Source organism: Betta splendens, chromosome 22, assembly GCF_900634795.4.
Source record: "Betta splendens chromosome 22, fBetSpl5.4, whole genome shotgun sequence".
Lineage (NCBI taxonomy): Eukaryota > Metazoa > Chordata > Actinopteri > Anabantiformes > Osphronemidae > Betta > Betta splendens.
Genome location: NC_040900.2, coordinates 464148 through 488472, shown reverse-complemented (window position 1 = coordinate 488472; position 24325 = coordinate 464148). Strand labels below are relative to the sequence as shown.

Sequence of the window (24325 nt, the reverse complement as noted above, 5' to 3'; positions counted from 1 at the left end):
GCAGTATTTCTGCTTTTAGATGGGTAATTATGACTTTTTAAAGATAGATTAACAGTTTAGTAATTACCCACACATGCTTCCTCTAAATCCTTTCAAAATAAAAGCACCAATTCCAATTATTAGCTTTAACTGCACTGTTTTTGCTTTTGAATGGGTAATTATGATTATTTAAAGACTAATTGACAGTTACGCTATTACCCCCACACATTTCCTCTAAATCATTTCAAAATAAAAGCACCAATAACAATTTATTACCTTTAATGGCAAGATTGATTAGAAAATTTGTGGTTCTGAATACTTGCCAATCGTTATAGAGACTACTTTAGAGTTCAGTAAATAGCCACTCAAACTTATTAAGGTGCTTTTATTCTGAAAGGGCTAAATCTAAATCTTTTGCTTTAATAGGGCTATTCTTGCTATTGAATGATAAATTATGATTATCTAATGACTATTTTATAGTTTAGTAATCGCCCACACACAACCTCTAAATCCTTTCAAAATAAAAGCACCAATGTAATTTATTACCTTAAATGGCAAGATTTTTGTTTCTGACTGGTAAATTTTTACTAGTTATTAAACTATTACACAGGTAATTATTTACAAATACTTTCTTCAAATTAAAAAGCTAGTCAGCTTATTTATGATTGTCAACAATGCACTCTGGTCAACTTTTTAATCTGTGATATATTTTTTACCTTGGTCAACTTTTGAATCATTGTCATATTTTAATCTTGTCCTAGTATGACATTGGTCATCTTTTTAATCGCCATCTTTTGTCATCGTTTTATTCTTTGTCAACGTTTTCTCGTTTTCATCGCTTTGCCGTAGTCAACTTTTGGACGTAGTCAACTTTTTTGACGTCAGCAGCTTAATCAGCGTTTGTCATCGTTGCGGCAGCAGATCAGCTCTCCCACGTAATTTCTCGAGAAATTACTTTTTCTAGTTATTATTATTATTCTTCTTCTACTTATTCCGCCCTTTTTTTGATTGCTATCTACTTTTTAACGCTTCATCGTAGAATCGTCGTTCAACTTTCTAAACGTGTGTCATCTTTAGGAGATGTGGGCTATTACTTTTTATGTTTTCAGCTTTTCAACTTTTAATGTTATTCAACTTTTTTCATCGTTTTTTTATAATGGTCGTCTATGGGAATCATCGTTCAACTTTTTGTCAACTTCCCTCTTTTCATCAGCGTCTATCATCTTCATACTTTGGCGTAGAAACGTCATTTCAACTTCAAAAGCGTCCATCATCGCTCAACTTTCTCCTCGTAAATCAGCGTTGTCGTATCTTCTATACTTTTTGACTCGTGAACGTTTAAATATGGTGTGGTTTTTGTTAAATTTTCAGCTTTTCCATTAGTGTGTATTGGGTCAGTTAGAGTGCGTGATGTCACAGCTACAGTGAGAATGTGCGCTTTTTTAAGACAGAACTTCTGTCTCTAACTTGTCACTACAGCCACAGTTTTTACTCTATCAACGTAATTATTTCACTAAATCGTAGTCATACTTGTCTTCTTTCTAATGATGTGTCTGGCTTTACCCTCAGACTTATACTTTAGTCGCTATCGACCTCAAAGCACAGAGAGATCCTGAAATTCTCCCATAGACTCTAATGATAATTTTTGGCAGACGTCTGGAGAAAAAAAAGGAGGAGACATATTTTGAAATTGCGACTGTGGCTACAAACGTTTGTCCTCAAACATAAAATTCACACCATTTGCTCATTGAAGCCTTGGGACTCGTAAAATGAAATAATTTTTGTGATAACTATCATGGTTTAGCTGGAACAAGCCTGTTTATACAGGGTGAAACTCTGCTTTTACAGAGCAGAGTGAGCCTGATTTTCCCGCCTTTCGTCTCCATGGCGACGGCGCAGCTGCAGATTTCACTGACAGGTCAAACTCCTGATGCTCAGTGTAGGCAGCAGTTTCATGCTTATTACTGATTACTCAACTACACTATTGGATTGTGTAGTAATTAAGCACACACTTCCTCTAAATCCTTTCAAAATAAAAGCACCAAGCCAAATAATTAGCTTTAATAGCAATATTTCTGCTTTTAGATGGGTAATTATGACTATTTAAAGATACATTAACAGTTTAGTAATTACCCACACATGCTTCCTATACGTCCTTTCAAAATAAAAGCACCAATGCAATTTATTAGCTTTAGCTGCACTGTTTTTGCCTTTGAATGGTTAATTATGATTATTTAAAGACTAATTAACAGGTACGCTATTACCCCCACACATTTCCTCTAAATCCTTTCAAAATAAAAGCACCAATTACAATTTATTACCTTTTAATGGCAAGATTGATTAGAACATTTCTGGTTCTGAATACTTACCAATTTTTAATGAGACTATTTAAGAGTTCAGCAAATAACCACTCACACTTATTAGGGTGCTTTTATTCTGAAAGGGCTTAATCTAAATTTTTTGCTTTAATAGGGCTATTCTTGCTAGTGAATGATAAATTATGACTATCTAATGACTATTTTATAGTTTAGTAATCACTCACACACAACCTCTAAATCCTTTCAAAATAAAAGCAACAATGTAATTTATTACCCTAAATGGCAAGATTTTTGTTTCTGACTGGTAAATTTTTAATAGTTATTAAACTATTATTTTTTATTTGCTATTATTTTATTTTTATTTATTATTTAATTATTTACAAATACTTTCTTCAAATTAAAAAGCTAGTTAGCTAATTCATGATTGTCAACTTTTTAATATTTGACATCTTTTTACCTTGGTCAACTTTTGAATCATTGTCATATTTTTAATCTTGTCTTAGTGTGACCATGGTCATCTTTTTAATCATCATCTTTTTGATCGCCATCTTTTGTCATCGTTTTAATCTTTGTCAACGTTTTCTTGTTTTCATCGTTTTCATCGTTTTGCCGTAGTCAACTTTTGGACGTCAGCAGCTTAATCAGCGTTTGTCATCGTTGCGGCAGCAGATCAGCTCTCCCACGTAATTTCTCGAGAAATTACTTTTTCTAGTTAGTGGGAGAGCTGAACAGCTCTCACACTATTGTTATCTTCGGTCTTTATTATTATTATTCTTCTTCTACTTATTCCGCCCTTTTTTTGATTGCTATCTACTTTTTAACGCTTCATCGTAGAATCGTCGTTCAACTTTCTAAACGTGTGTCATCTTTAGGAGATGTGGGCTATTACTTTTTATGTTTTCAGCTTTTCAACTTTTAACGTTATTCAACTTTTTTCATCGTTTTTTTATAATGGTCGTCTATGGGAATCATCGTTCAACTTTTTGTCAACTTCCCTCTTTTCATCAGCGTCTATCATCGTCATACTTTGGCGTAGAAACGTCATTTCAACTTCAAAAGCGTCCATCATCGCTCAACTTTCTCCTCGTAAATCAGCGTTGTCGTATCTTCTATTCTTTTCGACTAGTGAGCGTTTAAATATGGTGTGGTTTTTGTTAAATTTTCAGCTTTTCCATTAGTGTGTATTGGGTCATTTAGAGTGCGTGATGTCACAGCCAGAGTGCGAGGGTGCGCTTTTTAAAGACAGAACTTCGGTCTTTAACTCGTCGCTACAGCCACAATTTCTACTCTATGAACGTAATTATTTCACTAAATCGTAGTCATACTTGTCTTCTTTCTGATGATGTGTCTGGCTTTACCCTCAGACTTATACTTTAGTCGCTATCGACCTCAAAGCACAGAGAGATCCTGAAATTCTCCCATAGACTCTAATGATAATTTTTGGCAGACGTCTGGAGAAAAACAAGGAGGAGACATATTTTGAAATTGCGACTGTGGCTACAAACGTTTGTCCTCAAACATAAAATTCACACCATTTGCTCATTGAAGCCTTGGGACTCGAAAAATGAAATAATCTTTGTGATAACTATTATGGTTTAGCTGAAACAAGCCTGTTTATACAGGGTGAAACTCTGCTTTTTACAGAGCAGAATGAGCCTGATTTTCCCGCCTTTTGTCTCCATGGCGACGGCGCAGCTGCAGATTTGACTGACAGGTCAAACTGCTGATGCTCAGTGTACAGAGCAGTTCCATGCTTGTTACTGATTAGTCAACCACACTATTGGATTGTGTAGTGATTAAGCACGCACTTCCTCTAAATCCTTTCAAAATAAAAGCACCAAGCCAAATAATTAGCTTTAATAGCAGTATTTTTGCTTTTAGATGGGTAATTATGACTTTTTAAAGATAGATTAACAGTTTAGTAATTACCCACACATGCTTCCTCTAAATCCTTTCAAAATAAAAGCACCAATGCCAATTATTAGCTTTAACTGCACTGTTTTTGCCTTTGAATGGGTAATTATGATTATTTAAAGACTAATTGACAGTTACGCTATTACCCCCACACATTTCCTCTAAATCCTTTCAAAATAAAAGCACCAATTACAATTTATTACCTTTAATGGCAAGATTCATTAGAAAATTTGTGGTTCTGAATACTTGCCAATCGTTATAGAGACTACTTTAGAGTTCAGTAAATAGCCACTCAAACTTATTAGGGTGCTTTTATTCTGAAAGGGCTAAATCTAAATATTTTGCTTTAATAGGGCTATTCTTGCTTGAATGATAAATTATGATTATCTAATGACTATTTTATAGTTTAGTAATCGCCCACACACAACCTCTAAATCCTTTCAAAATAAAAGCACCAATGTAAATTATTACCTTAAATGGCAAGATTTTTGTTTCTGACTGGTAAATTTTTACTAGTTATTAAACTATTACACAGGTAATTATTTACAAATACTTTCTTCAAATTAAAAAGCTAGTCAGCTTATTTATGATTGTCAACAATGCACTCTGGTCAACTTTTTAATCTGTGATATATTTTTTACCTTGGTCAACTTTTGAATCATTGTCATATTTTAATCTTGTCCTAGTATGACATTGGTCATCTTTTTAATCGCCATCTTTTGTCATCGTTTTATTCTTTGTCAACGTTTTCTCGTTTTCATCGCTTTGCCGTAGTCAACTTTTGGACGTAGTCAACTTTTTTGACGTCAGCAGCTTAATCAGCGTTTGTCATCGTTGCGGCAGCAGATCAGCTCTCCCACGTAATTTCTCGAGAAATTACTTTTTCTAGTTATTATTATTCTTCTTCTTCTACTTATTCCGCCCTTTTTTCGATTGCTATCTACTTTTTAACGCTTCATCGTAGAATCGTCGTTCAACTTTCTAAACGTGTGTCATCTTTAGGAGATGTGGGCTATTACTTTTTATGTTTTCAGCTTTTCAACTTTTAACGTTATTCAACTTTTTTCATCGTTTTTTTATAATGGTCGTCTATGGGAATCATCGTTCAACTTTTTGTCAACTTCCCTCTTTTCATCAGCGTCTATCATTGTCATACTTAGGCGTAGAAACGTCATTTCAACTTCAAAAGCGTCCATCATCGCTCAACTTTCTCCTCGTAAATCAGCGTTGTCGTATCTTCTATACTTTTTGACTCGTGAACGTTTAAATATGGTGTGGTTTTTGTTAAATTTTCAGCTTTTCCATTAGTGTGTATTGGGTCAGTTAGAGTGCGTGATGTCACAGCTACAGTGAGAATGTGCGCTTTTTTAAGACAGAACTTCTGTCTTTAACTCGTCGCTACAGCCACAATTTCTACTCTATGAACGTAATTATTTCACTAAATCGTAGTCATACTTGTCTTCTTTCTAATGATGTGTCTGGCGTTACCCTCAGACTTATACTTTAGTCGCTATCGACCTCAAAGCACAGAGAGATCCTGAAATTCTCCCATAGACTCTAATGATAATTTTCGGCAGACGTCTGGAGAAAAAAAAGGAGGAGACATGTTTTGAAATTGCCACTGTGGCTACAAGCTTTTGTCCTCAAACATAAAATTCACACCATTTGCTCATTGAAGCCTTGGGACTCGTAAAATGAAATAATTTTTGTGATAACTATTATGGTTTAGCTGGAACAAGCCTGTTTATACAGGGTGAAACTCTGCTTTTACAGAGCAGAGTGAGCCTGATTTTCCCGCCTTTCGTCTCCATGGCGACGGCGCAGCTGCAGATTTCACTGACAGGTCAAACTCCTGATGCTCAGTGTAGACAGCAGTTACATGCTTATTACTGATTACTCAACTACACTATTGGATTGTGTAGTAATTAAGCACACACTTCCTCTTAATCCTTTCAAAATAAAAGCACCAAGCCAAATGATTAGCTTTAATACCAACATTTCTGCTTTTAGATGGGTAATTATGACTATTTAAAGATAGAATAACAGTTTAGTAATTACCCACACATGCTTCCTCTACATCCTTTCAAAATAAAAGCACCAATGCAATTTATTAGCTTTAATGGTACCGTTTTTGCCTTTGAATGGTTAATTATGATTATTTAAAGACTAATTGACAGTTATGCTATTAGCCCCACACATTTCCTCTAAATCCTTTCAAAATAAAAGCACCCATTACAATTTATTACCTTTAATGGCAAGATTGATTAGAAAATTTGTGGTTCTGAATACTTACCAATCGTTAATGAGACTACTTTAGAGTTCAGTAAATAGCCACTCAAACTTATTAGGGTGCTTTTATTCTGAAAGGGCTAAATCTAAATCTTTTGCTTTAATAGAGCTTACTTGCTATTGAATGATAAATTATGACTATCTAATGACTATTTTATAGTTTAGTAATCGCCCACACACAACCTCTAAATCCTTTCAAAATAAAAGCACCAATGTAATTTATTACCTTAAATGGCAAATTTTTGTTTCTGACTGGTAAATTTCTACTAGTTATTAAAATATTACACAGTTAGGTAATTATTTACAAATACTTTCTTCAAATCAAAAAGATAGTCAGCTTATTTATGACTGTCAACAATGCACCTTGGTCAACTTTTTAATCTTTGACATCTTTTAACCGTGGTCAACTTTTGAATCATTGTCATATTTTAATCTTGTCTTAGTATGACCTTGGTCATCTTTTTAATCATCACCTTTTTAATCGCCATCTTTTGTCATCGTTTTAATCTTTGTCATCGTTTTCTCGTTTTCATCGTTTTGCCGTAGTCAACTTTTGGACGTAGTCAACTTTTTGACGTCAGCAGCTTAATCAGCGTTTGTCATCGTTGCGGCAGCAGATCAGCTCTCCCACGTAATTTCTCGAGAAATTACTTTTTCTAGTCTATTATGTTGTCTCTGTACTTCTTACGTTAAATATGTGTTTGGAATTACTTCCGCATCTTGTTCTTGCTGAAAAGCTAGTTGGCGTCTGGGTTTACCGATGCTGTCTTCGGCCTTCGGGGGCGCTGTATCATAAAAATTTAAATCGACGATGAAGAAAAAGCAGCGGAACCGGAAATTAGCTTCTTTGTTTTGAAGAGGGAAATTTAAAAGTCGACGGCGTTAGATTGAAGTGAAGCTAAACAATTGGAGTGAAAGGAGCAAAAACACACAGGATGAAAGAAAAGTGATCTTTCCGCATGCTGAACGCAGAGTAGGTCCACGGCACCGGAATCCAACCGACACCGAGCCTGACTTTTCTGCTGTGACGTTGGAACTTGATGACGTGTTTTCATGTTTAATGGCTTTCATACACAACGTGTTTTCTAAGTCGTCTGCTTGTTTCTGCCTGGTGTTTCACATCCCCTGTGCTTCCTGCAGGGTCTCTTCACACCAGCATGGAGAAGAAGAAGGTGAGGTTACAGGATACAAGCAGCAGCAGCTTCCAGGAGGACTGTGAGTGAATTACACAACCTTCACATTACTCTTCAATCAACACAGTCAGAGGTTCTGCTGGTTTACTTTACCCCAGTTATGTTTAGCGATAGACACACAGCTCAGTCAGGACACAGTGATTCATACCTGCATCATAGGAAGTGTGTGTTGTTCAGAGCTCTTTCTCAGCATTGTGTGATCTGCTGAACAGCTTGGTACAATTCTGATTAATAAGGTAATGAAGGTGTGTGTGTGCATGTTCAGGCTGTGCTTTGTGTAGGCTCAGTGAAGATGATCCAGCCATGTTTGGGGAAAAGATCACAGTCAAAGAGCACAAACTGTCTGTCCACTATCTGTGTTTGGTGAGTCTCTGTTCACACTAACAGAAACATGTACTGATCATCAGGCTCTCAGTTCTAAAGGTTGATGCTATGATATGTATTCTAACTATGATGCGTCTGTTGTGTGTCAGCTGACATCATGTGGAGTTTATCAGCGAGGGAAAGAGGACGAGGGGGTTTTTGGTTTCTTAGTGGACGACATCAAACAAGAGATCCGCCGCTCAGCTCGACTGGTGAGAATTGTTATACTTTAAAAGCAAAGCTTCCACTGTGTATTTATTTAATGCATGTATGTGTTTGCTGTGTATTTCAGACATGTCACAGCTGTAAGAAGAAGGGAGCCTGTGTTGGCTGTAATGTCAGGAGCTGCAGGAAGATGGTTCATTTCCCCTGTGGGAAGAAAGAAAAATTTATTTCCCAATTCACTGAACTCTACGCGTGAGTGCTGCCCACACATTGAAGGGTCCAGTTCTTATCTACTCACAGCTGGATCTATTACAGGACTTAGTCTGAGCTGACTGTCTCTGTGTTCAGGTCTTACTGTCCAGATCACAGTCCAACTCAGTCTCTGTGTGTGAGTCCAGATGTCAGTCTCCCTCAGTCCTGCTCTATCTGTTTGGACTCCATTGAGCCTGTCCTGTCCTACTCTGTCCTCAAATGTCCATCCTGCCATGGCAGCTGGTTCCACAGGGACTGTGTGCAGGTACTGACCTGGTGAAATGAAGGAACTTCATATCAACAGAAACATCTAGGAACTGGTGTCTGCAGGAGCTTTCCCAAGCTGCAACAGAACATTAATGTGCAGCTGTTTAAACCATCTAATTACCAGTAGTCCTTTTTAGCAAAAAAAAGATACTTTAATTTTAGTTTACTATACTTTTAAATGTGACAAATTATAATAAAATGATCTCTGTGCAGGTATTTTTGTTATTTGGATGATCAGGCTGACAGCATGTAGACTTCATGCTACTATATGACCTGCTTTATCAGTTTGTGTGTCTGTGACAGCGTCAGGCCCACAGTGCAGGACTCTTCTTCTTCAAATGTACTCTGTGCAACAACAAGGAAAACTTCCAGGAAGAGATGCTGAGAATGGGAATATACATCCCAGAGAGGTAACCTGACCAGACAAGCCAGAGAAAGTGAACTTTCTTCTTTCCGTCATTCACATCCTGTGTCATTTGTGTTTCTGCAGAGATGCTTCATGGGAGCTGGAGGCAAATGCATATTCAGAGCTGCTTGAGGTTTACAAGCGCTGTGACGCTCCCACCTGCCTCTGTCACAGCGGACGCACACACACCGCGAAGACTGGGTGCGACCTGGCTTTCAGTGAATTTATTTAAGTCATGTTTTATTGACATGAAGCGTTTCCTCTGTTGTTTATTCACTTAATTCCACAGTTACTACCACTATCCTTGACTCAGTCCTGAATTTACAAGGGTTGAAAAGCCAAACAAAGAGAAATCTATATGTAAATATTTTCTCTAATGATTTCATCAGCGCTGTTCAGAGTACAGTTGAGGTGAAAATCACAAAATGTAAACGTCATGCAGGAATAAACAATGGACTATTTAAAGCTGAAGTCAGGTAATGATATACAAATCCAGCAGGTCCTTTTTTGTGGCTGTTCCAGGTGGTTTGAGTTGATTCGCTGCAGTCTGTGTGGATCTAGAGGGACTCACAGGAAATGTTCCAGGCTGAAGCTAGACACGAAAAACTGGGCCTGCACCGACTGCAAACAGGCGACGGATGGGAAAGGTCTGACTGACTGACTGCTCCTGATAAACCCCAACCATCTGTCGCGGGTTTGACGATTTTTGAATAATGAAACATTAGAAGTGTGCAGACTGTCAGAGAAAGCTGAAAGCCCACGTGAGCTGGCTGTTATGAGCTAATGTTATCAAAGTAGTTCTGGACACCGAAGCTAAACTGACATGGGTTGCTTCTGTCTTGTCCAGCTTCTCTGGTTGCGTCTCCTCAAGGAGGTCACAGGAGGTCCCTGCTGTCCAAACGCCTCCAGTCCTCCGTGGGGTCTAAGAGGTATGCACTTGACATGACATGAAATCCTGAGGCCTCTGCAGCTGGGCTGTGATGGTGAATGAAAGGAACATGTAATTAAAGCCTGTTTAATTCAGCTTCAGCAAATGCTACAGAGTCACAACCAGAGACGAACAATCCTTCAACTGTTCTCATTTTAAACCTGTTTCCTTTGGTTTGTGTGTCTTATGCTTAGGTTTCATCAAATTATAAAGTTGTTGTAAGTGGTGTCTCTCTGTCTCAGACATTCATTACCTGTGAGAGCTGGGTTTCCTGAAGAGCTGCTGCAGGCTTTGGCTCCTCAGCTCAGTGGCCACACCGTTGTGGTGGAGGTGTGTGGGGATCAGGTTCTGTCAGCCTGCCTGGATCTGGTCCGGAGGACAGACTTCGACCCCACACACACTCTGTCTGTCAGGTCAGCGATGGATAAATTCAGTTTGGTTTAATGCCTCTGTCCTGTTTTTAACGTTTTTTGTCTGTGTCCAGGTTCATGGACCAGCTGCAGACCATGTTTCCTGGCAGACCCCAGGCTGGCGACACAAAGCAACACTTCTTAAAGCTGCTGATGCAGCAGATCCAGGACTCTGTGGTTTTCGAGGGTCCAGAAGGATCCAAAAACCTGGCGCTGGACTCACAGGGTTGGAATAACAATTTCCTTCTTTCCCATTGTCTGTTTTATTATTAATTCTGTTAAGGGGTAAATAGCACATTTCTCCTTCAGATTTCAAATTTGAACCTGTGTGTGTGTGTGTGTGTGTGTGTGTGCAGCTCTACGTGATGACATGTACTTCGACGTGGGCTGTCTGCTGGCGCTGTCCCTGGTCCACGGTGGTCCCCCTGTGGGCTTCTTCTCCCCCGCTCTCTACCAGTGCCTCTTTAACTTCCCGCCCAACCGCCCCCTCACATTCACACACATGACCCCCAGCACACACTTCACTCAGCAGGTCAGCAGGGTGAGTACAGAAGCAGCTCGTTGGCGAACTTTGCATTAGAGGCTTGTTGCGATCAGAAAGGTGGAGCTGGTGACTGGCTGCTCTCAGATTGCAGAGGCACGTTCGTTAGCCGAGCTCAAACAAGCGATGGAGGCGAGCCGAGAGTACCTGGAGCTGGCCGGCTGCACCCGACCAATCAGCAGCCTGACTGACAGGGACAGTCTGGTGGAGGACCTTGTCAGTTTCATGATGATCACCAGGATGCAGCTGCCACTGCAGAGGTAGAGCCCAAGAACTAAGGTAGATGAGAGGAAGAGCACTTGTGGATTTATCTGTTACTGATGAGCTCAGGTAGGTTAGCCACTGTCAATACAAACTGCAGTATAAACAGTTAATGATCGCTTTGTGACAGTTACTGCACACGTGTTTCTAGTAAAGACTGCGCCCAGTTATATCAAGTCGTGTCTCCCTTCTCACCCCTCCCTTCCCTTTTGATGTGTGTGCTGATGCAGATATTTCTTTTCTCTAACTTACCTCTGGTTTCTGCCCTCCAGGTTTCGTGAGGGTCTGGGGACTCTGGGTGTCTTTAATCAGGTGACTTAAGGTTTCTGTTGTTTTCCCCCAAAGGTTTTATCAAACATTGGAACACAGGGGTCTCTGTGAAGATTAGTTAATGCTAACAAAGACCTGTTCACTGTTAACAGAATAAAACACAGTGTAGTAAAGATCTAACCTGTGGTCTGATCCAGGTGCAGCTCTTCCCATCAGTCTTCTGCAGAGTGTTCTGTGAGTCAGCAGTTCGTCTAACAGCTCAGTCGGTTGGACAGCTCTTCACCATCAGCTTCTCTCATCAGGAAGAGAGGCTGAGCAGAGAGACTCCAGTTGTCACCTTCTGGAGACACTTCCTGCTGGAAAGTGAAGGTACTGCAAGTTTAATGCAACAGAGAGACACAGGAAGAGCTAGCAAAGGGGAATGGAGTAATTCATTGCATTGACATGGATGAAGCCCAGCAGACTATGCGGGTTTTAGGTAAAACCTAACATCTCCTCCTTTCCCCCCCCTTCTGTCTCTGTGTGCACCCTTGTTTCCTCCTCTCCTCCCTTGTTTCACCATCCTCTCATCAGTTGGTAGGAGCTCCATCTCCCTCCAAGACCTACTTCACTTTGCCACAGGAGCTGAGGAGCTCCCATCAATTGGCCTCCACCCACCTCCCTACATCTCTTTCCTCCATCCTGCGGTCGAGGAGAAGAGGCGACCCATTAGGCAGGAGCAGACAGACAAGGGGCTCTTCCCCCAGAGTGAGCCTGGCTCTAACCACCTCCTTCTGCCTGTCACCTCCTCCTACCAGGCATTTAAAGGCTCCATGGAGCAGGCCATCAGCCACCACGTGCACCTCCTCCCCACAGGGAATTAATGGAGCATCACAACGTTGTCTCGAGCGGCAGATTATTTTTATTTCTTATGTCTGAGGCCTGTGTGAAATCAGAAACCCATTCGACTTTCTGTGTCTTCTTTAGTATGAAAATAAATCAGTATCTGCATCCATCATTACGACGCAAACAGGACATAATGGAGTTAGTGGAGGTTTAGCCACTAAAATGTAAAAGGTGGTTGTGTCCTTGTGTCATCCCCCGGAGGATGACCTCGTTGATCTGTAAAAAAAACAGATCACTGACATATTTTCCTTTTTGATAAAGTAATATGTAATTTCAGTGATAAATAATTAACTGTGACTTTTTATCCCGATCGGCCATTTGTACCTTTTGGCCGTGATTCAAAGCTGTGGCTCAGCTCTTAGTTCTCAATAACAAAATTTCCGAAGCATTAAATGCTCTTACGTTTTCCCCTTTTAACCCCTTTTTTTCTGGTCTTTGCTTGACATCCAGCTCATAGGTTGGATGATCATATTTTCTAAATGACTACACATCTTGTTTTTTATCTAAGGTGCTAGTTTTATTACTCTGCTTTTAGCTCAGACTTTGTCTTTTATTGTATATTATTTAAGAGTATTTTTTACTGTTGCAGTGGTTTTTTATTGGTTGCTTTTACGTTATGTTTGATTCTATTAGATTAGTAAAGCAACATATAAGCACCATTTATGTGTTGCACCACTGAACGTTGTGGATCAGTAGGTTGAGGAGGTTGTGCGCTGACATGACCTGGGTAATATTCCTGCATGGCCCAAAAAAGGTTCATAAATGTAAAAAATGCACATTTAATTACTCAGTTGTAATGTTTGTTGGTTTTCTACTCTTATCGGGTGGTTCATTCTGATCCCTTTGTTTTCTTTTTTCCTATTGATGTCTTGTTTGTTCCTACATGTACGACTGTTTTGTTATAAATTCAAAAACAACCCGATTTGTTCTGGTTTCTTAAATAAGCACAGCGATGTCTGACAGTCGAGTCGAACGGTGTAAAAGAAAGAAGCAGAGACTTTGTTGCTTAATGGAAAACTTCACCGATTTTCAGTGGGGATTGACCCAAACGATGGCAGGTATTATTTAAGAATGAAGAGACAATCAGATTCCTGCGTTTTCTCTATGCAGAAAAATTATCATTTATTCCTCTGGTAGAAAGGTCCTAAATGATTAGATTTGACCTACCTGTCAATTAGCTCCGCCCTTTCAGCCCGGCCTTTGCTGGGGCAGGTTCAGAAAAAAACGGAAGCTAGCTGTAGTCTGTGAGCACATGGCAAAAAGTCCTCAGATGTTTCAGAGGAATAAATGCAGCAGCTCGGGTGATTCGTCAGAGCGCAGTGCATTCTGGGTGGTGTAGAATATGACCGTTTTCAACCACAACACATATTACTTTTTCCCTGTTGTCTTTGGACAAACCATGAATGTTAAATGTTGCATATTTTGCTAATAAAATGTAAATTATTTACAACAGATCTTCCTTTCTAGCAGTGAAGTATTGCTTTAATCATCATAAATGAATCAGCTATAACTGATGCACACTAAAATGTACATGGCAAACTAAGTTAAATAACACCTGTTTAAATAGAAAAAAAAATAGAGTTTGTAAAGAAATGTAGCAAAGGGTTTATATTAAATAAACAATTTCTAGCTGTGAAATATAAAAAAGCACAAACTGAGAACCTGTTTAGGTCCTTGTGTAGATCCCAATAAATTTCCCTGTGGAAAGCGTCTATCTAATAAGCCGTTAGTTTCTGGAAACACCAGAGAAGTGAGACGTCTTTAGAGCGACACGCCTTGTCACGCTGCCGCTGCTTCATAGTCCCAAAATCGCGGCGGAGTGAGATGTCTTTCCCACCTCGCATCTTTGACGGACAGCATCAGCCACGTCATCAGACGCTTCGTCATCACCAACAACATCAAACATGGCGGCGTCTGTCCGGGAGAAGCAGACAGGTCTGTTGTACTCCCTGACTTTCCCTCCGTTACCTGTTGTTTTAGCGGAGTCGGTGCGCGGCGACGTGTTGAACGCCCCGGGGCCTCACGGGAGACGCTGGCGCGGGGCTGTCAGGTGCAGGAAGCTAACAACTAGCTGTGGCTGAACTGCTCCGCTGCGCCTGCGGGTCCATTAGCTGTGTTGTCGCCTCGCAGACTAAGCAGCCAACCCGACTGGTAACCGACCGGCTGTTAAGGCCGTGCTTTGCCCGTCAGCTGCCGCTGCTGCTCGCTTGCTAGCGCCACATCAGCCCGTTAGCCAAGTGAAGCTAAGCGCTGCGAACGGCGTAGATGACTGACGCGTGAAGCTAACGTGGGCCGTTTGGAGTTAAACCCAGCAGAGACACAAACCGTGAAACTGGTTTCAGCCACCAAACGGAGGCGCGTCCAGCATCTCGTAGAGTCTAACTGACAGGTTTTGGTGCGTCTGCAGCATTTCAAACTATTACACGATCGGTGAAGAGTCCGGACATCATTCTCCTCCTTTGTCGATGGGGAAATCGCGTCATTACTGAAGTTCTAACTGACACCTGTCGGAGCCGTTTCACTAATCGATGCTTTGTGTTTTTCTCTGAAGTCGCTCTGAAGCGAATGCTGAACTTTAACGCTCCTCCTCTGAAGAACACAGCAGCCGAGCCCGTATGGAAGGTAACACGCCAGGATGGAAGTGGATGTTGTGGTTACTGAGCCACAGTGGATGTGATGGTCAGTACTCAGGTGGAACCTCCTGTTTCCTGCAGGTGCTGATATACGACCGCTTTGGCCAAGACATCATCTCTCCGCTGCTGTCCGTCAAAGAGCTGAGGGACATGGGCATCACGCTGCATCTGTAAGAAGCTGCTCTGTCTGTGCTGAGGACATTAGAACTTCTCACATCCCTTTCATGTGTTTTGTCTCTGAAAGCAAATCACTCTAATGGGTTTTCTCGCAGCTCAGAAGTGTTTTAAGTGTAATTCGATAATGCTTAGTGATCAAACCATTACACGTGTTGCTTGTGTGTTTGTGTAGTCTGCTTCACTCAGACAGAGATCCGATCCCAGATGTACCAGCGATCTACTTCGTCATGCCCACAGAAGAGAACATCGACAGGATATGCCAGGTATTGATTTACGTTCTGACAAACTATTGGTGAGTAAATGAGTAAGATTTATTTATATATCATAAAATATCAACAATCAGAACATGATCATTTCCAGATCAGCTTTTGATAACACTTGACTGGACGGTGAACTACGACGTTATTGGGCTGAACCTGTTCACCAGGTGCCACAATCACCAGTTTTACCAGCACATGTTTAATTTAAAATGAAACTGCATTATCAAAAGTTCAATAAAGTCAAAGTTTAAAACAACAATTCTTCTGACCATGTGGAATTAGCTACAAGAACAAGAAAGCTGAGACCTGCGTGACCTGCGTGATGAACAGGATGAAACCCCTGGTTCAGACTCGAGATGAAACAATCCACAGGATCAGATGCTGATGTCATTATGTATTTGAGATTTGCTTTTTGACTTGTAGACTTGACACAGTTAACAGGTGTGCGTGTGTGTGTGCGCGTGTGTGTGTGTAGGACCTGAGGAACCAGCTGTATGAGTCCTACTACCTGAACTTCATCTCTGCCATCAGTAGAAGTAAACTGGAGGACATTGCCAGTGCGGCTCTGGCTGCTAACGCAGTCAGCCAAGTCACCAAGGTTACCATGGTTACTTCAGCATTGACTGTGGTTCAAGTCCTGTTCATTTTTTGTGTCCACTGTCTGTGTACAGTTCACACTGAGCTAGAGCTGTGTCTCTGTGTGTCTTAGGTGTTTGACCAATACCTGAACTTCATCACTCTGGAAGACGACATGTTTATCCTCTGCCACCAAAACAAGGAGCTCATCTCTTACCATGGTAACACAAACACACGCAGACTTCTATAAATACAGTAAGCAAAAAACACACTGAGGGACTGTGTTATGATGAGGAAGGTTTTTAAGTTCTTCATTCAGAACCCTAAAATACTGTTCACACAAAGAAGAGCATCAAGCACGTGTAGAACTTTAATGGAAAACCAGAATCCCTTCGTTGATGCCATCAAAACATGTTATTTAAGTCTAGAAACTGGAACTGTGTCAAATACAGTGACAAGGATATAGAAGGAAAAGGTTTTGTTTGTTTTTACTCTTTGTCATTCCCACATCTGTGTTTTGTTCAGTCTGTGAGTATATGGTTAACTTGTCACCCGTGCAGCCATCAACAGAGCAGACATCCAGGACACGGATATGGAGGCCATCATGGACACCATCGTGGACAGCCTCTTCTGTTTCTTTGTCACTCTGGGTAAGTGGAGGTGCTAACATGTGATGTCGCAGAGCTAAAAGTCTTCCCTGCTCTCGTTTCTTGTGTTTGCTTCAGTTTCAGAATCTGCCTCACAGTCTGTCATTTCATTAATTTGATAACAAATCAAACAAAATTCTGCATCTTCACTCAAGCACTTTCTAAATGTGTTGTTGATCAGGTGCGGTGCCGATCATCCGCTGCCCCAGAGGAAATGCAGCAGAGATGGTGGCTGTGGTGAGTTCGGCTAATTCCATTCACTCTGACACATTTAGCTGAAGCTCAAGGATCCTTGATGGCAAATGGGTCTTTAATAAGTGGCCTTTTCTGAACCCAAACTGACCTAATATGTTCTCATCTTATCACTGCCATGTGCATTTTCCAGAAGTTGGACAAGAAGCTCCGCGAAAACTTACGGGACGCCAGGAACAGCCTGTTCACTGGAGACAACATATCTACTGGACAGTTCAGGTAAATCAGGCCAATATATACTATAACCAGTGAACAACTGGAAGCGGAGTCACTTCCCATGATGCAGCGCTCTGGTATTTGTGTGTTCTCTCCAGTTTCCAGAGGCCTCTGTTCGTTCTGACAGATCGTAACGTGGACATGGCCACACCCCTCCACCATACCTGGACCTATCAGGCGCTGATCCACGATGTCCTGGTGAGCTGCCAATCATTTGTCTCATTAGGGGCCAAAGCTACAGAAGCTTATAGGAGGTGTTTAAAAGCACTGTTCAACGGGCAGGTCACAGTGGCTTTTACCAAACACAGGAGGAAAAACTCTGTCTGTTTGGAACTGTTTTATGTATAAAACTGTGTTTGTAGCAGCAGCAGTGACGGTGATGTCAACGTGTCACTGAGCGGTTTTAATTGTTTATAGACACGAACAGGGAGCTGATTCACCAACACACACACACACACACACCTACCTCACGGATCAGACTGATTCACAGGAAAAAAAGGTCTCAGTGTGAGAACGGGCACTAGTATGAACAGGTACCTGGTGGGAGCACTGGACTATACAGGTACACAACCCATCAGCACACACTTAGTCAGAATAGAATCACCTGTGAAGTTTGCATTAACGCTGAAAAGCACAAATCTGTTTCATAAACAAATTGTGTTGTTGTATTCACACAACATACACAAATAACGTCTGAAAAATCACCAGGTGACTGAACGTGAGCAAATATATCAAACATCTGGTTCTAATATCTTTTACCCACTGGTTGTGTGTGTTTATTTGTCCCAAATGCACGGCTGCGTAAGTGGAACGGGTCAGCTCACAGTCAGAAGCTGAAGCTGCTGGTTTGTCTCCTTTGGCATGTTTGGTTAACATGGTGGTTGGATCCACGTCCAGGTTCTGCTTTGCCAAGTCTGGGCTCCAGATGGCAATGTTGTCGCTTAGTGCCCATATATCAGCACCCCACAGGTCTGAACGTTTCTGTCCACACAGCACCCAGACAATAAGTCCCACTCCTTATTCCTTGTCTGTTACCGTGGCAACAGTACAATTTTGATCCGTTGTCGGTGAGGATAATCTGTCTGTCAGGATCCACTGTGGGTAATGAGCAGTTATGTGCTGTCTTTGGTCTGGATCAGCTTTTAGATTCATTAGGTGTCTCATGCATGTTAGGGCAGTCCATCCCAGAAAGTTAGATGCTTGGCTTCAGTTTGGAGTCAGAAGCTTTAATTTACCTACATCCACCTCTCGCACAAATCAAGTTTCACCTCTGTAATGTAACCAACCTAGGCCTTGGTCATGTTCCACAAACTCTCTAATCCCCGAGTGAAGACGTAATGTTGTCCATCAGGACTTCCACCTGAACAGGGTGATGATGGAGGAAGGCGCCGGGGCAGAGCCATCAGCTGCTGGTGCCAGACCAAAGAAGAAGCATAGGAAGACCTATGATCTGACAGCTGCAGACAAGTTCTGGCAGAAACACAAGGGAAGGTAAGTCCTCATGCTTTGTAGAGTAGACAGCTTTTACAAGTAGATGACTGTGCCCTGCCTAAAGTCCGTTCCCAGAGGTGGCAGAATCAGTCCAGGAAGAGCTGGATGCCTACAGAGCTCAGGAGGATGAAGTCAAACGCCTGAAGAGCATCATGGTGAGACAGCAGTTCATGGTGTAGCCGTGTTCTGTTCAGTGCTGAAAACTCTGTGTGTGCTGTCTGCAGGGTTTGGAGGGAGAAGATGAAGGAGCCATCAGCATGCTGTCCGACAACACGGCCAAGCTCACGTCTGCTGTCAGGTACAGAGCTGGAGACGTGTGTTCACAAGTTAGGTGGTTCCTGACTGGAGGCGTGTTCCTATGGATGAATGTGAGGCCTTCTTTCTGCTGTGTCCGTGTTCCTGGAAACAGCAGCATTGTCCTCAGACAGTTTGTTGGTTTGACTTGGATTTCACCGTCCTCTGTAAACACCAGCAGTTTCCTCTAGCTGTTCCTGGAAGCTGAGGGAACATCTGATTAGATTTGGGGATTTCCACTATTTAAATGCTGTTGTTTTATCTGGAACAGAGAAACTCTGTTAGACGACCTGCAGTTTGCATTCTCCTTCACCTTGTGTGATGACTCTTCGGTAGTAAGCAGCAGACTAAGGCTGGTCCATCTCTGGTGTCTTGCAGCTCTCTGCCTGAGCTGCTGGAGAAGAAGCGGCTGATTGACCTGCACACCAACGTCGCCACAGCCGTGCTCGACCACATCAAGGTATCAGGTGGTCACGCTGCTGCGCACTGGTCGTTACTTTGCACTGAGCTCATAAGTTTGTTTCCTCAGAGTCGTAAACTGGACGTTTACTTTGAGTATGAAGAGAAACTCATGAGCAAATCGACGTTGGACAAGTCTCTGCTGGACATAATCAGCGACCCAGACGGTACGATCATCACAAATGAGTAAGTGGTGGTTAGAGACGTGGCTTTGACTTTGTGTTTATGTTCAGCTGGGACCCCAGAAGACAAAATGAGGCTGTTCCTCATCTACTACATCACGGCTCAGCAGGCGCCGTCAGAGGTAACGCACCTGTCATAGCTTCTCCACGTCATTCACATGACCTTTACCCCTATTACTCCCATACACAGTCATAATCATGTCCCATTAGCGACATACAAGCTGCAGAAGGCTTTTGTGTAGCAGAGTTTGGCTGTCATGAAGAGGATTTGGCTTTGAGTTGCTTTAGAGCCAGCATGTTTTGGCCTGAAGTTAAGTTCCATTTGCACATCCAGTAATTATACAGGTACAGTGATGTAGCTGTCTCAGGGTGAGGTGCTGTGAGGATGTGAGGAAAGGCTTGACTGAAGAATGACCCAGTGGAAGAACGGCGGCTTCAGGGTTTGTGGTTCAACTCGTGCAGATGTGGAACTTCCTCTGATCCTCCAGCGATTTGTTATTTACAACAATATACAAGCAAATGAAAAACATGTTTGAGACCCAGCTCTCTCCTCTGAACCCAGGAGAAGATGAACCCGACTCCCAGAGGCTCTGCTAGTAGGGCTGCATGGTCCACCTCTGTTCTAGCGGTTTCCTCTCTAACTCTGCGACCTGAGCGTCGTGTGATAGCTTATTTATGTTGGATCTGGGTTTTACGGATGCATATGGAGGAAGACGAGTCTGTTAGGAAGGTGCTTGTTCCTAAGATGCTACAGATTCCTGTGCAGATTTGAGTAGCTGGATGAATTAACCAAACAAAGGTTCTGTTGATGTCTCGGGTGACGGTGCTACGTTCCTTTCCATGCTCCTGGCCAGACGTCTTCACCGACGTTCCCACCAAAGCAGCACAGGGGACGCTTACATCAGCCGCTGTGGGCTGGTAAACAGCACAAATGCTTTACACAGATGGTTTTAAGTCGCCTGGACTCGTGTCCTCAAAACCACATTATTGTGATGAATCGCCGCTGACAAGCATCTCGGGGGTTTGAGCCAGAGAACAGAGACAGACAACAGAGCCCTGGGTAGAGTCACGTAAAGGATCAGCTTTCGTTTGGCAGGAATGCCAGTCGTCCATCCATCAATGGCAAGCAAGTGATGATGATGATGATGATGATTATTATTAGCTCACATGTTCCACAACACCTGCAGAACCTGAACCTGAGGGATCAGTGTACGCTCCAGCCACCGGCCTCAGCTCAGACACATTCATCTTAATCGTCCACTGGACCAGGGATCAGTGACCAGGGACACTGGGATCAGTGTTGGGCAGGAGAAGAACTGTGGTTCACGTGACATAATGATGTGATTACATCCAGTCACTGTCAAGAACCTACAGGTCAGGGGTAACTCTAGCCCCAAAACCTACTGTGACGACTGAACCCGGAGGAGACTTTGAGGGCTGCTTCTGGGCTTCTTGGCTGTGGGGCACAGTGGGATCAACCCTCCACGGCCTCTCATCTCTGCTCAGCCGCTCCCTCCCAACCAGCTCTTGGTTTCCTGCCTCTTCCTGTCTTTGATCTCTGCTTCCCTCTCGTCTCCCTCCTCATGTCGACTGCACTGTTAAAACAACCTGTTTAGTTGTGTGTCTGCACTGTGATGTTCAGTGATGATGTGAGCATGGGGGTCCAGCTATGGAGGCACCTGAACACACGGTTATGCTTTTGGTTTGTTTCAGTCTGACCTGGAGCAGTACAAGAAGGCCTTGGTGGACGCTGCCTGTGACCTTTCTCCTCTCAACTACATCAAACAGTGGAAGTAAGGGCAGAAGCTTGGTTTGTCTGGGTTTAACCTGTTCACGTCTACGTGTTTCATTTTAAACCCGATTTCCAGCAACATTGTATTTTCCCTCTATCCTGTGACACATGGAGCAAATCCATTTAATGTAGGAAAATAGAAAGACGTTGATCCATTGGATCTGGATAGTTGGTTGTGGTGATGAGCTGTATTCATGTTTTCCAGGGCTTTTACCAAGATGGCCGCCACTCCAGCCAACTACGGCAACAGTGGAGTCAAGCCCATGGGGTGAGTGGGTAATGATTCACGCTTCTGTCTCAGTTTGATCAAATCCATATATCAGAGCTTGTGCTGAAGCCGGGGCAAAGTGTAGGCGCTTACTGCCTGATGAAGGCTTCACATTCCCTGGAGCTAAGTCTGAATAAGCACCTTTGGGCCGTTCTGTATCCCTGGGTCCGACGCAGCCAGGTACCAGCAGCAGATCCAGGTCACAGTACGAGTGAAGAAATTGACACAGTGCCTCAGTAAACATGTGGATATAGTCGTGGAAGTGTTCACCACCCTAACCCTGTCCTCCTCCTGTGTCCCTGTTCTCCCTCGTCTGCAGGCTCTTTTCTAGAGTAATGAACACTGGCTCCCAGTTTGTCATGGAGGGAGTGAAAAACCTTGTGCTCAAGCAGCATGTGAGTCAATCCTCTCTGTTGTAACGATAAAGTCCTATGTAAAATGTTCTGCACGTGACAGTGTCCGCAAACGGGTTCAACCCACAACACCCTGCAACAGATGAGAGGCGCTGTGTAAATGTCCTGAAAGTCCAGTTCAGACAGGAGCATCCCTCACTGTGATCCACTGTAGCCACTATCCCACCAGCACATTGAGCCCGGTCAGACTAAACACAGGGAGAGATCTAATCTGAGCTGGGAACGTGGTGAGATTCCTCGACTGGAAACATAGCGAGGAGGGGAATGTCTGGACCTGATCCCCACCATCGCTGTGCTGTCAGTGTGTAGGAGCTGTACAGGGCCGGTCAGCCTGGAACTGTCCACCACAGGTGACACGTTCCTGCCTTCTGAACCCAGAAAACCCACAGCTTCCTGCTTTAAACTCTGGGGCCGCTCCTCCACAGGACAGTTTCAAGTCGTTTCCAACGCGATAGCACCGTCTCAGGACTCATGACCTGCACCCAGAAGAGGTGGTGTCTGCTCAGACACTGCTCTGCACAGCCTCTGGCAGAACGTCCGGTGACAAGGAAAGCAGCTTGGTTCCACTCAGTCAAAGTCACATGCCAAGCTTGAAGTGTGCAGACGGACTGAGCTAAGCTGAAGGGGAACCAGGACCAGATGACGGGAGACTGGACTCCACCCGCCTAAACTGACGCTCCAGTGTTTTCTCTGCTTCTTCTCTTACAGAACCTTCCCGTCACTCGGATTCTGGACAATCTGATGGAGATGAAGTCGCACCCTGTGAGTTGGTTTGTCCTTGGTCTCTTAGCCATGATGCGTGTATAAGGTCTAGTCTCCTCTCATCACTTCATTTCTAAGTGGCGAGAGGAGGCGTCTTGTTCTGTTACTGTCGTGTTTGTCAGGACAGTTCTGTAGGTGAAGGCCTAGGAAGCAGAAGGTCTCCTGTTTGATCCCTGCCTCTGGCACCTGGTGTGTCCTTGAGCAAGACACTTCACACTAGCTTCCCAGGTGCCCACTGCTCCACAGGGAACGGGACAGAGGCAGAGAGAAATTTTCCTGTGGGATCAATAGAGTTTCTATTATTATTATTATTATTATTATTATTAGTAGTAGTAGTAGTAGTAGTAGTAGTAGTAGTAGTAGTAGTAGTAGTAGTCGGCGGTGGCGGCGATTTCCTGCTTTGTTGAAGACATAAAGAGACAAAGGAAGACGTGTCTCGACGTCGTCGTTACATGAGCGAATGACCTCCCCTGTTTTTGTGAGGAGGGAACCACACAGTTAAACACATACCAATGCTCTGCAGCTGACTGAGCTTCGGTATCAGAACCAGTCACAGACGGAGCCTTTCACTCCATGTGAAACTTTAATCTTCAATTCTGCAGCAGCAGCTCAGGTCTTCAGACGTGTCCTCTGCTCTTTCAGGAGACGGATGACTACCGATACTTCGACCCAAAGATGCTTCGCGGCAGCGAGAGGTAACGTTTCTGATTAGAGCTGATGCAGGGTAGAGGCCCAGCAGCGTCTAACTGTCCTCACTTCTCTTCCTCAGCTCCATCCCCAGGAACAAGAACCCGTTCCAGGAGGTAAGCAGAGGTTCTGCAGCAGAGTCAAATCTAAAGGAACATGCTGACTGGTGTGAAGTCAGTCTCCTGTTGTTCTGCTTCCTGATGGACGCTGTTTGTTTCAGGCCATCGTGTTCGTGGTGGGGGGAGGAAACTACATAGAGTATCAGAACCTGGTGGACTACGCCAAGGTAGCGGATCAGAACCGCTAGAAGCAGAAGAGCTGCTTCCATTTGAGCAAACATATGAAAGGACTCCTTGCAGCTGGCTGGTTCTGACTTAATGTTGTGTTCTGTCTCAGTCCAAACAGGGGAAGAAGGTCGTGTACGGCTGCAGTGAGCTGTTCAGCGCCGCTCAGTTCATCAAACAGGTGAGACACCTCCTGACGCCAGGTTCCGTGTTCTTCCGTATTAACTACAGCCCGGTTCTCCTCTCCACAGCTCTCCCAACTGGGCCAAAAGTGACGCGGACCAGAACAATGTGCGGAATGTGTTTTATATGGATTCCAGCCTGGAAACGGACTAAAGCTTCTCTTCGCTGTAACTTCATGTGCTTGTCAGATTGAGCACCAATAAAGTTTCAGTCTGTACTCTGTCGTCGTGCTCTGAAAGTCACACGTCAACATTAGCTTCGTTCAACAAGGAATAAAATCTAAACACGTGTCAGGCCCCCTGCTGTGT

At 43.0% G+C, this 24325-nt stretch overlaps 2 protein-coding genes and 1 long non-coding RNA gene across 5 annotated transcripts; 2 read left to right on the top strand and 1 right to left on the bottom strand.

Annotated features, from left to right (window-relative positions):
- Positions 1-7081: 7081 nt before the first annotated feature.
- g2e3 (G2/M-phase specific E3 ubiquitin protein ligase) lies at positions 7082-13363 on the top strand. Of its 2 annotated transcripts, none has more exons than XM_055506040.1 (17): positions 7082-7131; positions 7641-7715; positions 7959-8056; positions 8167-8268; positions 8349-8473; positions 8570-8738; positions 9044-9150; positions 9231-9347; positions 9669-9793; positions 9994-10075; positions 10317-10487; positions 10559-10710; positions 10841-11025; positions 11113-11285; positions 11559-11598; positions 11754-11925; positions 12130-13363. In XM_055506040.1, exons 2-17 carry the CDS (start codon positions 7658-7660, stop codon positions 12417-12419), a joined length of 2166 nt encoding a protein of 721 aa, XP_055362015.1. In that variant the 5' UTR covers positions 7082-7131; positions 7641-7657; the 3' UTR covers positions 12420-13363. The 2 variants fall into 2 exon arrangements, with proteins under 2 accessions (XP_055362015.1, XP_028994917.1); XM_029139084.3 differs by lacking the exon at positions 7082-7131 and adding an exon at positions 7231-7473.
- Positions 11161-14077, bottom strand: LOC114848542 (uncharacterized). The gene is made up of 4 exons (XR_003784480.3): positions 13609-14077; positions 11738-11912; positions 11539-11661; positions 11161-11299 (listed from the first exon to the last, which is right to left on the bottom strand). It is a non-coding gene; the product is annotated as an uncharacterized LOC114848542 (long non-coding RNA).
- A 155-nt stretch (positions 14078-14232) lies between these two features.
- Positions 14233-24306, top strand: scfd1 (sec1 family domain containing 1). Of its 2 annotated transcripts, none has more exons than XM_029139085.3 (25): positions 14233-14376; positions 14993-15063; positions 15156-15244; positions 15424-15514; positions 15987-16109; positions 16221-16308; positions 16648-16737; positions 16916-16971; positions 17120-17205; positions 17301-17400; positions 18554-18693; positions 18758-18848; positions 18918-18991; positions 19366-19447; positions 19517-19613; positions 19680-19750; positions 21342-21421; positions 21626-21688; positions 22008-22083; positions 22810-22863; positions 23506-23558; positions 23633-23666; positions 23771-23836; positions 23947-24015; positions 24086-24306. In XM_029139085.3, the coding sequence occupies exons 1-25, from the start codon at positions 14346-14348 to the stop codon at positions 24107-24109; spliced, it is 1899 nt and encodes a 632-aa protein (XP_028994918.1). In that variant the 5' UTR covers positions 14233-14345; the 3' UTR covers positions 24110-24306. The 2 variants fall into 2 exon arrangements, with proteins under 2 accessions (XP_028994918.1, XP_028994919.1); XM_029139086.3 differs by lacking the exon at positions 14233-14376 and adding an exon at positions 14654-14836.
- Positions 24307-24325: the final 19 nt, after the last annotated feature.